The 13223-nt window shown below is 40.2% G+C and overlaps 1 protein-coding gene across 1 annotated transcript in view; it reads right to left on the bottom strand.

The window, feature by feature from the left end:
• Window positions 1-12046: 12046 nt before the first annotated feature.
• KCNG1 (potassium voltage-gated channel modifier subfamily G member 1) overlaps window positions 12047-13223 on the bottom strand; it is a gene marked incomplete at both ends in the record, with an annotated part of 2912 nt that continues 1735 nt past the window's right edge. Inside the window, one exon of the mRNA XM_082325689.1 lies at window positions 12047-12817. Coding sequence (XP_082181815.1) covers window positions 12047-12817 — 771 coding nt within the window. The remainder of the gene's footprint in view (window positions 12818-13223) is intronic.

The raw sequence follows: 13223 nt of genomic DNA, 5'->3' as shown, positions 1-13223 counted from the left end.
CTCTAAGAACTAAAATTCATGGATTATGTGACTTGGACAAGGCAGTGGGATATTGCATCTGCTCTGCTGGAAGCGATGAGAAATGCTTGGTCACTTACAGCACGAATACATTATAATCTTTATTATGCAGTCAGAAGCTTGAGCCATACAGCTGCATGCTCTTCTCCCTATAGCAGCAGAAAAGCAACTGGTATGTTCTGGTCTCAACAGCAGGAAAGGAAAACGGCTTGTGTTTGTCTATTCTTTAGTCTTTTATCATTGAATGGGTTAATTTAATCTTGTCTTCACAATATATTTCATGTGATTGATTCAGCTGATTGTCAAAGCCAACTGAAATATATCTGTGATGGTGCTTCTCTGACCCCTTGTTCTTTTTATTGTGAAGTACTTGCAATTCTAATATTTCATGCTCATGACAAAAATTGTAGCTAAGAACAAAAAATAACTTCCATCCAAAATGATATCTGTCATATGAATCTTATCAGAAAAGCAAGTTGATACAAATTCAGTCCAGTCGTGTTGCAGTACAAGTTTTCCAGCCAGGAAAGAAGCTATTCCTGTTCTGCGTCAGGGCTACTTAAAATTATATATCTGTGGAAAGCTAGGATCAGGCTACAGCTGTAGCCAGAACCAAGATCTGGAAAGGACCGCTTAGGTAGAAGAATCCACACAACGTGCATGGCTTCAGCCGTAGTCCTTCCTTCGCTGCGGACCTGATGTGTGCGTCGACTGTGGGCTTTGCTGACCTGACCCTTCACTGTCGGTCACTGAAGGAAGAAACCGGCAGCTGGATGTTCTTGTGGCTTTTCCATGCGCATGGCACGAGGCTCTTCTGTGCAAATAAGCTGTAGTTTTGCTCACGAGGTGTTCATGCTGTTGCTAGGAGACCAAATCTCTGCTTACAAAGAAAGGTTATTTCCAAATTTAAAATGGCTCCTTATATATTTGACTGGGAAATGAAGTCTTTTATACAAATGGGCATTCACCTGCTCATGAATAGTGAAAGGGCATTCTTATTGTGTGAAATTGATTTCTAACTTCACAATGTAAGGGTTTGAAACTCTTAAAAAAAATCAAAGTGTTTAAACTTGCCTTTTGATATATGTATTTATATGTACACGTATGTATGTGCACAGCCAGAGCACAAGTGTATTCCAGACGTTGTGTGATGGAACCATAAGCATTAGGTAGAATTTACAGAAATCATTTCCGGGACATGCGTATTGTCCATTTCAAATACCTTTCTGAAACTCTGCTCTCAGTTTCTATTTTATTACTGCAGTAGTGGGAGGTAACAGGTGTAACAATGGTTGGAACTCATGAAACCACTCTATAGGTGCCTTTTCACCTTCAATTTATTAAAGCTGAATTTGTGGTGTTGTGTCTTTCTGTTTTTCTTGCCTTTCAGATGACGGTACCATCATGTTCTTCAACACTCAGAACTCTAGTGCTCATCTTTCAGTCACTCTTTCTTTCTCCACTCATCCAAGGAATATTTGAATATTGACACTTTTAAAACAATAATTTAATTCCTTTCCTGTGCTTTCTGCCCAAAGTTCTGCTGGGGGCTCCTCATCTGCTGCCCTAATTCGTGTTAAGCTTCTCATCAATTAAAGCATCTTTAGTGCCGCATTACAGTCCATTCAAAGCACCATTTCTGAGATGAAGTTTCTTGTTTATTTCTTGCATGCAGTTACCTCAATCAGGTCTTCAGTTTTCCTTAAGAAAGAAGAAGAAAGAACTTAATGTTCTCATCCTGTTAGCCTTTTTCAACACTGATAATTTTGTAGGTTCTTACCATGTTTCCTTCTTTATTTCCTTTCCCTTTGTACTGTGATTAAAAACAAAGGCAGCATTGATGTACAGTTCTTCTAAGAAAAAATAATGTGACAATTGCTAAGAATAACAAAGGCTTTAACTTTTTACACAGGTACTCAAAATATAGACATTGATGGAGACTGATTTATAACCCCCTGGTGCTGTTGAATGTTCTGTATTCCAGCGGTAGCTAAACTTGAACAAAAGGGAGAAGTTTTGTGACTTGTCCTGGGACAACGGAAGATTGCAGAGACTCTGAAACAGCTTCCTTGTAGTCTTCCCTTTATTAGTTTCAGGTAATACTAATAATCTGTTGTTCCAAGGAGCTGGAACTCATTGGAGTTCTGGGAATAGATGAAGGTACAAATCCGTTCCTCTTTCCGATATCCAACTGGAAAACTTGCATTGATACTTCCTGGAGGAACTGGTGCTTTCTTCCTAGAGATGGTGTTCTAGAAATGACTGTTTGTGTGAAACTACTATTCTTTTCAATTTTCTCTTGTCTGCCAATGAGTCAATGGCAGGAAGAGCTGACAGCCTTTCTCCCACACCTGTGCTGATGCCGCAAAGGCTCTTGTTCAGGCATTGCTCACAACATCGACGGACTTCCACTCCGCTGGGCACCTTATGCTCTCTTTCAGCTCTCCATATGATTCACCATTGCTGTAATGCCTGCAGGGGTCCAGCTGGGAAGATGAGATAGCTGTACTGGAAGTAATTACAGTACAGGGAAATTGTTCTTATTTATTGTGGTTGCACCCTACCTGTTCTTCATGTCTACCTGTTTATCTTTGCCTGTTTTTGATCCCTCCAGTGAGCTCTGAGGGTGTAGAAGTAGAAAGGGTGACCAAGCTACTTAAGTAATTCTACTGATACAAGTTCAGAGCCAAAATCACGTGCAGAAATTATATGCAGAAGAGTCAGTTGGTCTGTTCCCAACTAATGGACAGTGTCCTAAATGTGCGTGCATCCCTACTGCTAAATGAACTGTCACAGAAGTTTAACGTGGTAGGGTTTTATCTGGATGTAAGAAGCATCTGTCCCTGCACTGTCCCTTCCTTAAGACTTCTAGTGCACTTTTGGAATTAGATTTATTTTTTCCTAAACCTCAGACAACAGGGAAGCAAATATTCCCTGTTTGGCTGTTGTTTAACTTAGAACCTGAACCTCACAAGGTCGTTAGTCTTTAGGTGGCAAATTGGGGATTAGCACCTTGCTGTCATCTTGCTTGTTTACAGGAATGAATGTGAAAGTCCTTCTTTTCCTAAAGGCAAGGTTTGTTTTATGTTAACTGTAGAATATCTCCAGCTGACTGCTCTCCCATGAGCAGCATTTCTCACTCTCCTCTCAGGGTGAAGCTTGCAGCTCCCCTGCTCCTGTTCCCTCCCTCATCTGTGGGTCACTCTAAATCAGTGCTGCCACTGGCCCTCCTGTTGGAACCTGCTCATTTCGGGCCCTTCCTTCTGCAGATGTCGGTGTTCATTTATCCCCCAGGGAGCCTTCTCAAGGAGAAAAGTAGCCCCACCAAAGCAGTGGATCCATCTCACAAGCGGTGTCAGTGCCTCTGCGAGGAACGCGCGAGTGTGGGTTTGTGGCTGCCTCCGGGGGAGCAGGACACTGGACGTTCGGGTTCAGATGACCCTGTATTGTAAGGGAGCAGCACCCCAAGTGACAAATTTACACCCGAGTGACGATATTTGGGATCCACAAGACTTAACTTTTACTTGCCGTGCAGCCTGTTCCTCTGAACAGTCCGTGCTGTTTTTTACAGCTGCTTTCCCAACACAGAAAGACTTGATTGCTCTTTCTGTTGAGCTTGACCTATCCATTGTGTTAAATGCTGTGCTTGTCTGCAGGTCAGTGCTTAGTGACAGTTCTTTTCTCTTTTGAGCATAACACAGGGATGGCTTCACTTTTTTCACAAATATGTTGTAAGTTTGATAAATACGGATTGATCCTCCGACAATGAAAAAGCAGCAATTTCATAGTTTGTGTTAGAAAAGATGCTCTCTATGGGGTTACCTTCTTCTAACTTTGAACATCTAAAGATTAAGATCAGATTCAAGTTTTCTCTGTAGTTAAGGAGAGAAATGGATCTGTCCTTTGCAGGGTGATTGATCCCAGCTTACTAGAGGTGTCTGGGATGGCTGGGAAAACCCTGCAGAGCCCTGCTGGAGCCCAGTCAACCGGGTGATGGTAGATGCCTCACCGAGTGAAGTTTCCCAAGTAACTTCCAGCAGTGCTGCCATAGGCTTTCCCTGGCACCTCAGTGCCCTTTGCCTTGGACTGGTACATCTGTTCGTGTGCCTGCAGAGTGAACTGGGTCAGGGAATCTTCTATTCTTACTTATTTTTAAGCAAGACAAATTTCCTGGTCCCACAGCAGCAGGAGTGCTGGGGCTGGTGGGCTGGGAACGAGGGGGTTGGGTGAGGCATGTCTGAACTCCTTGAACATTGAGCAATTTCACAGATACAGCTATTGAATGTTTTGGGATGGTTGTTTTGTTTTTGTTTTTTTTTTTTTCCCTTTGAAGCAGATCTTGCAGTTTCTTTTATAAATAAGATCATAACTGGTTACTTAACAGACTGCACTTGTATAAGCAAGGGTGCTGTTTACATTTTCCTCATGTGACCTTGAGGCTTGTTGATTTTAGTCAGATAAAGTTGCATTAGCCTTTTGAAAACTGTCACTTACCAATATTCCAGCCAAATAAATGCTGCATAAATATTGTTTATTGGTCTTTATGCAGTGTCAATATGTGCTGCACACAAACTAAGGTGACGGTATCTTCATCCTGGTTTCCTTGCAGGTCTAACAGCCTGCTCTGGCAAATGAGAGGCCCCGCATGCAAAGGACTGAATATTTGCCTCTGCATTTTAAAAACAATTTCTCAAAATCTTTTATGCTTCCTTTTGAAGGTGACTGGTGCGGTGGGCTGCTTCAGGACAGGGGTCCGGGACTCAGGCGAGAACTGCCGGGAGCGGCCCGTAGATGGCAATGTAAGATCCTTGAATCGGGCATATTCGGCTCTGCAGTGATGAAACCCCTTTGTTTTTACCCAAACCCACACACACAGCTTGGATTTATAGTGTTTCTTAGTAATTCTTGGCTCTTCTAGCAGAACTGACCAACTCTGTGGCTAGTCATGCATTTTGAGTACTGTAACGTTCGTAGTTAGAAATACAATCTTATTCAAATACAGCAAACAATGACAAATTTCGATTTACAAGGAAAAACTTCTCTTTGGCTTTACATATCAGTAGTTTGCAAAAACGTAAATATGTATCATGGTCTTGTGCAAGTGCTTGAAGTACTTCAGCTGTGGGCCTGGGTTACTGCTGTCAGTGGAAGAGCAAGGAGTCAGTGGGAAAAAATGCAGATACAGGTTTACCCAAGTCCCATCAAGAGAAATGTTTTATTAATGCAATTTCAGGGCTTATAGAAGCCTCGTGGTGGGATAAGGATGCCAGCCTTACCTCATGCTGTTGTTGCTGGTGCTTCTTTCCTGTTCCCATCAAATTATGTTCATTTTCATCCTGTGATGCCCATGTTGAATTTGTGTTCTCGGCTTTCACCTAACTAAAAAGATAATTTCACCCACTTACTGTCCCGTGTGATGCTTTGCAGTCTTAACTTTCCTCACTCAGGTTGTCCCCAGAACCATTCCTCTCCAAAATTAAAGACACCTGCAGTTCCACAGTGTTGGATCTGATTTGCCTGAGGATGGAATTTCTTTACGTTCCCAAAATGTGCTTCTATTTAGGAGTGAAACTGAGTTGTCTTTTCCTCCATTGACCTGGGAACTACTGCCGCCGTGAAAGTTATGGATGATATTGCTCAGCTTCTTTGTGACATGAGGTACATCAGTAATGAAAATGAGCAGCTTTACTTCAATTTATCATTCAGCAATTCTGTGTCAAAACTGTGTTTCTATTTGTAATTAAATACAGAAACTTATGCTAGTCCACACAACTTTGTTCCTGTAGTAGGCACCATTTAAATGATATCGTTATATTTAACAGAAAGATTATTACACATGCTGACCACTTTACTTGCATGACTGAGAGCTGTAAAATTAGCTGTCTAGTTTTGGAAACAAATGACCTTGGTTTTTTAAAAATTCTAATCTCCAGATGATGGCTGGGAAGTACTTGCGTTCCAGGTCAGTCATTTGAACAGGCTAATTATTGTAGTTTACATCCCTGTTTTCCTGGACCCACAATGAATGTAGGAATAAAATTGTGGCCATAATTAAGTATGGCTACAAAACTGCAGTTATTAACAAGGGTACCCGATAAAGGAGAAGCTGAAACCTTAGCTTGACAGCGTTACACGTGTTTATGTGCCCTAGCTGACTTCGGTGTTGCACAAGGCTGTTCAACTCACGTCACAAGGGCTACAGGGATAACGAATTAATATTTATAAAGTGTAGCAAATATGCTCTAATTACCCTAATTGGCCTGCTGTGTTTCCAGTTATGGCAGAACTTCATTTCTGTTCGAGTGACATTTGCTTCTGGATTAGTTCCCACAGGCAAAGAGAAAGTAAAAGCCCTGTTGGACAGGGCAGAAACATCCCCTGATGTTACGATCCTGCAGTTTCTTCACCATGCTTTTGGCAGGGCTAATAGCATTCGTAATATCTTTAGTGATTTCTAGGGAGTATTTCAGAAGATATGAGATGCTTGAAAATGACAAAGAAAAAACAATGAACAAGGGAGAAAGGTCTAGTTTTATTGTTAATAATTAATAGGCCAAACTCTGAACATTTGCAGTTTGGCAGTCAGGCAAAATTTTCAGTGACTTTATTTGTAGTGTATGAATATATCTTTATTTGTGGTATATGACTTTACATAGTGACTGACTGCTACCAAACAAGGAATCCTGTCCTAAGGACTTACACTCTAATGCTACAAGACAAGACAAGACAGAACATGCACAGAGATGAATTGATTCAGTGAAGTACAAGTTTTGGATCTAAACTGGTCTTCTTCACTTTCCTGTTTTTTTGTACGATCTTTACCGTGTTAGGAACACTGAGATCATTAGCAGTGCTGAAATGGGATTGTTAAAATGCCACAGAGGAAGCAGTAAATGAGTGAGTGGGTAACTCTAGTGTTACGCATTTTCTGTTTTAGCAGTAGAACTTTTGAAGTGTATTTTTGTTGATGGGGGTGACATTCATCCACTATCATGAACTCTGCTTTCATGCCTTCAGTTCTGTCTGGTTTCCGTCGGTTGCACTCTTTGTGCCTATGGGATATCACAGTTCCACCGTCTCAGGAGGCATTCTACTTGGGGCTTTTTTTTTTTTCCTGTATTTTTGGTACCCGTATCATCTTTTGGATAAGCAGATACTAAATTAACTGTCTATCTACTGATAGAAATTAAAATGGTGAGGGATAAATGTGAAAATGGTGAAACTCTCTGACAGCTGGGCCAGAGTCAACTGATGAGGTTAGGGGTTAATGTCACTGACTGACTCATGAGCAGAGATTGATGTCACAGTCCTCAGAGTCACATTTGTCACTTCTTTGTTTAATTTCTGACAAACACAGTCAATTAAATCTGTGTAGGTTTAAGAGTATCCAGTCCAGTTTTCAGCCTGTTGCAAACCCAAGAGACGGATATGAAATTTTGTAGCTTTTTTATGAGAAGTATCTGTTCCTTTCCTCTTGTTTTAACTTACTAGTCTTTTTTTCTTATTTAAGCAAAAAAAAAAAAAAAAAAAAAGATCAGTACTTGTATGGAACAGAACTATTTTACGGTCAGGAATGAGCTACCAAGAACTGTTGTATTTGCTGCTGTCTTACTGTTTCAAACTGACCCTGACCAAGAACAAGCTGGACCCGGATGCTTTCTGCTGCTTCATATTCCTTGATCCCCACATACAGTGAATAAGATGTGGAAAGGACGAATAATGTGGAGTTAGCGCAGGTAGATATTGGTGGTTCTGTACAATTGAAGAATAAGACTCCAATTCATCTGTCCTAACATTGGCCTTTTAGGGTGACACCTGGATTAGGGATCTAGTTCATTCTAGGCTCCCTCTATTAAAAAAATAAAAAATAGAGAAGACTACGTACCTCCCAGTGGTGATTCAGACAATGAGGCTGCCACTTCAGGCACTTTGCTAAGTGCCTAAAATGAATTTTTACTTGGAGTCTCAGTCTGTAGCCCAAAGGACTGTTCGAGTGGAAAGCTTTTGTTCACAGAGATTCCTGTGAAACTTTGGGTTTAGTTACAGAGGAGAGCTATAGCAGTAAGAATGAGAACCTTCTACAGCAAAAATTTTTGCTTTTGCATCAGCCTCAATACCCAGTTAAACTCTACCCACACAAGTCATGAATGTGCAGAGCATGCCAGTTTTCCTTCCCAGACGCGCATCGGATGATGTGTAAATCCATGATTCAGTTCTGCATGATTTTTTTTATTGTTTAATTGGACATTGCTAAAGACTCTGACTATTCCATGACACTACTAAAGAGCCTCTGACTATGGAAACCTGGAGTACTGAATTACAGGGGAAAAAATGTAAACAGACAAATGGAAAGACCTATATATTCCCTAACGAGAAATTTCCCTAAGACCTGGACCTGTAATGAATGTTAGTGTAATACAAATTATTCCAACTCACCTTGTACGTGATGTTCTTTGATGTACAGTTAGAAAAGCCTTGTGGCTCTGTCTTCATTTATCATTGTGGCACTCACCAAGTGATTTTTGTTGCTTTTGTTATTGTTTTGGGGGAAGGAGGATGGAGGAGGGAAATATTTTGGAGAAAGTAATCTAATATACCACCTTACCTGGAAATTCTGGTTTTATCAGGGATTTTTCATTTTCTTAGTCTCCATGGATCCTTCCTGTTCTTTTCTGAATCTGCCAGATTCTTTGGTTAAATGGTTAAAATATTTCAGAGTTATGTCCCAATTAACTGTGATTGTGATTCTTGGGACAACACGCAAGAAAGAGCTGCTGAATTGATACCTAGACTTTTCTATACTGAGATAATTTTATTTCCTAGTAAATGCTTTCTTTCACAGCCAGCCTGCTTCAGCTAGCAATGCTCACAGCCCAAATTTTCCCTCAGCTGCTGCTCACTTCTCCTATTGACCCCAGGCCTACAGCACGTGGCAGTCTTTCTATACCATAAGAAGCACATGAAAATGAAAGGAGAGCCTAGCACTTTATTAACCAAAATTAATACAGCTACTGCTGTTTGAATTCATACTGTACATATTACTGCAGTATACAGAGGATAATATAAATAGCAATGCAAACCTATCTCTATCGGAGACATGCACCACTCCTTATCAGTGCCAATTCAAACAATTATTTTGACTTCATAAAAGCACGAAGTGTTTTTATTGGAACTTTCTTGTTGACTGCACATGCTGTTAAAATGCAAAAAAGGAGTGATAGCTGACTTGGTAGCTGTCAGCTGTGTCACTGGAAACAGTCAGCTTTTGAATCAATCCGTAATTGTAATGAATTTGACTAAAATCCAGATAATATACTGTAAAGAGGCATAATCATCTTAAACCTTAAGCCTTCACAGTAAAAGCTGGAACACAGCATGTGGGTTTCATACTATTGTTGTGCTCTTAAGACATATAGCTGGATTTATTTAGATTAAGGACTACAGTATGTATTACCTCCTATAAAACATAAGCAAGTTTGTTACAGTGATTCATAGTAAAACATGTTGATATGCTTACAAGTAATGTGTTGCCAAGTACAAAATTACATAGGGATACGTTCTGGACGGCTTATTTGTTCCTGGCTTAGGCAGAACTTGCAACAGGCAAGATGCTTTCACAGGTTTGCTCAACCAACACCCAACGTCAGGGTGATTTGTTTTTTTCCCTGCACAAGCACTTCAGAATCAAGCTATAATTTCGGGATAAAAAATAAAGTGATACATGAAATAAAAGAGCATTAACTTAATGTAAAGACATTGAGAAAATGGACGGACCTTCAGCATTTATTAGCTAGCATAACATGGAAATAAGCTTAGGTTTTATTTGGTAAGTCCTGATTTCTCCTTATATTCATTTACAGCTTCTTATTTATGGCTCAGCCTGTCAAACACATTCTTAGATAAGCAACTGTTGCTCACAGGACTAATCTAATTACCAGTTCTTTTTATAATGAATGCTGACACAAAGGTAGAAGGACGTATAGCACTTGTGTTGGAGCCAATGCTACAGATGATCAGTTTTGAAATTAAGAGTATTCTGGATGGAAAATGTGTCCCTTTTTTGTCACGATGTTCCTGTTTTTTGTCCAACTCTAATTAAAGCTGAAGAACAAGAGTGAAAAGCTGGTTACATTTGTAGCTCTGGCACATAATTAATTGCCAAGAGTTTAGACTGGATATTTTAGCGCTCTGCAGTAATGCTCCATAGGCATATTTACCTATGACAGGCTGAAGAATGCTAGAGCCCGAATTATTTGTAAAGTGCATTTTTAAAAGTTTTGGAATTATTCTTCAGGAACAAGCATACCAGAACACCTTCAAATTGCATTTTAAAGACATTTGAAAAGAAAACCAGTGTAGCGTGGGCTTGGCCAAACGGCATAGGCTGAGGAACTAATTCTGCCTTTTTTGAAAGGACAATATTTGTGTGCTTGGCCTTAATTTAAATCACAAAACCATCATGCATTCTGGCATTTCTAGCAACCTGCTCCAGAAATGCCAATAAGCAATGGTATTTGTGAAATTAAGATAGAGAAGCATTGGTGAATGCAATGGGAACTTCTAAATTTCCCTAGTCTTAACTATTAATAAGTAAATTTACTAAAAAAGAGGGGGGAAAAAGGTGAAACTCTTAAGATTAGCTTTTCTTTACCTCTAAGCACACATGAAATCAAACAAGTGGATTTAATTTTTTTTTTTAAAGTTCTGGAGCTTTTCTCCTGAGCTGTTATGCAAGCCAGTCTCATTCCCTCTAAAATAAATGGCAGGTCTGTCATTAATCTCCCCAGAAACCTGTGCCAAACCTGAGCGTCTCACTGACCCCTGTGCTCCCCCGGACTTCAGCAGGAGAGCCTAGACCAAGACACAAGAATACATGGTTGTGTTTTGGGACCTTAATTGCTTTTTCATATCCTATTTAAAATTTTCTCCATTACTATGATGTGTATAATGATGGCAAAGGTATAGTTAATTAAGTCTGAAGTCCCTCATGATTGAGGACGGTAAAGTATAAAGCTGTCAGTACCCCCCTACTCCATGACTCAAATGATATTTTCTTTTTTTCATCATTGGCAACTTCCCACGACCATATATTTTCTGCTCCTTTTAAAGAACCAAATGCTGAATGTGAATGGGTAGCCGCAGCGTTGATTTGCCAAGTAATGGTAGGGTGTCCCCTGGAAACAGGCCTCTTTTAATTCTGTTTCATATCTGAGGTAAAGTAAAAACATGGAAACAGATGGTAGGGAACGACTAGCATCTCATCATGCATATTTCATTTGATTTGCAGCTAGTCGCCTCTTGGTAATAATATTAAATGCTACAAAACTCAAAGACTTTGTTCCTGGGAATACTGCGTTCAGTGACATAGGATCAACACTGTAACTTCAATTAAATTTTGAAGCTGGTGAGCTCTAAGTATTTACATCTTTAGCAAGGTTATGATACAAACAGCTCGATTCTCCTTTTCTGGTATGTTTAGGGCTGACTTGCAAAGAAATATACAGTTGCTGTGGTGAATGACAAATCTTACTTAATGTTTTTTTAAGAGCACAATGGGACAAACATCTGTGGTTATTTCCATTACGCTCCAAGGCGTTTTACTGGGAGAGAATTTAGCCATTAATTTTGTTGTATTTACATTATTTATATACAAGAAGAACAAGAAAAATGGCAGCCTGTTTAATGATTATATACATTGTGATTTGGTTGGAAAAATGTGTATTACAAATGGCAAAACAGCCTGTCAAGTACATAATTATATGTTCTTCTTTTTTTGTCAGAGAACTTTTAAGCCCTAAAATCCCACTGTATGATCTCAGTGAAAGATCTGTCCTGTACATTATACTGGGGGGGGGGAGAAACAGCATAATAATAGACTTCTTAAACCACATCAGTTCTTCGTTAATAGCTCCTTTTCTTCATTTTAATATGAGGGTTACCTTTGTAAAATGCTTCCAACGCAAATTAAAAGATGGAATCTGATACAACAAAACATTACTTGACATCAGGAGAAATAGTAACTTACATTTCATTCATTGTCCCTAGTCTCAGAAGAGATACTGGGGAATAAAATATCACTCCCTTGTGACGCATTGCTTATCTGAGACTTTGGTTTTAATAAGAACTGTGCTCTCCTGTACATTATTCTTTCCTGTTCTTGCTTTAGCTCAATGTAGGAGCGTGAAAACGTGTGGAAGATGGAGGTGACTGGAAATGCCATGAGGAGGATGCCACTCAGTATGCTGCTTAGTGCCACCACTTGGCCAGGAATGCTTCTGGGAACCATATCTCCGTAGCCTACCGTGGTCATGGTGATGACAGCCCACCAGTAGCACGCGGGGATGCTGGTAAACTCCTGCGAGTCCGCCATCTCGTTCTCAATGACATACAGGAGCGGTGCAAACAGTGCGATGGCCACGCAGAGGAAGAGCAGCAAGAGACCAAACTCCCGGGTGCACCTGCGAGCGGTCAGCCCCAGCGTCTGCAGCCCCAGGGAGTGCCTGGCCAGCCGCATGACGTAGAGAATCCTCAAGGCACGGAGAATACGGAGGACCAGACCTACTTTGTCCAGGTAGATGCTCCCAGAGCTGGGCTTTTTATAGCCCACCGAAGTGGTGTCTACTAGCAAAGTGATGTAGTAGGGCAGAATGGCTATTATGTCTATCAGAGTTAATGGTCTCCTCAAAAATGCAAACTTGCTCTTTGCCTGGATGAATCTTAGCAGGAACTCCAGGGAAAACCATGCCACGCAGACAGACTCTACAATGAAAATATTGTAGCACATCTGGGAACACTCACCCTGCAGGAAAGAGGAGGAGTTTGTAATTGGCACTGGATAATAACTATTTTAGTTGGTACAGTGACAGGAAGAGAGGTTTCTGTGTTGTTTTTCTTAAACCCAAAATATTAAAGGAATCGAAGCTGTTGCTATGGGGAAACACATTGACAAATTGGAACAAGTTAAATGCAAAACTTAAAAGAGCTACTTATTCCACAGAAGACATTGCTCTGTAATTTCAGGCTTTCTAAAGAGCAAATACAAAGCTTAACAAGGTAATATACAGTTGTACGGAAGAGTGCACACTAACAAAATTTTCTTTGGACATAAAAACTTGATATGGTTAATTCCCTTACAAGTTATTGAACGCAGTCATGTGAGATTTTGCATATTCTTTGTGTTATTTTTCCCCCCTCTAAAGACAGCT

This window comes from Platalea leucorodia (genome assembly GCF_965183815.1).
Source record: "Platalea leucorodia genome assembly, chromosome: 13".
Classification (NCBI taxonomy): Eukaryota; Metazoa; Chordata; class Aves; order Pelecaniformes; family Threskiornithidae; genus Platalea; species Platalea leucorodia.
The sequence above is the reverse complement of the archived record's forward strand: the minus strand, read 5'-3'. Positions and strand labels throughout refer to the sequence as shown.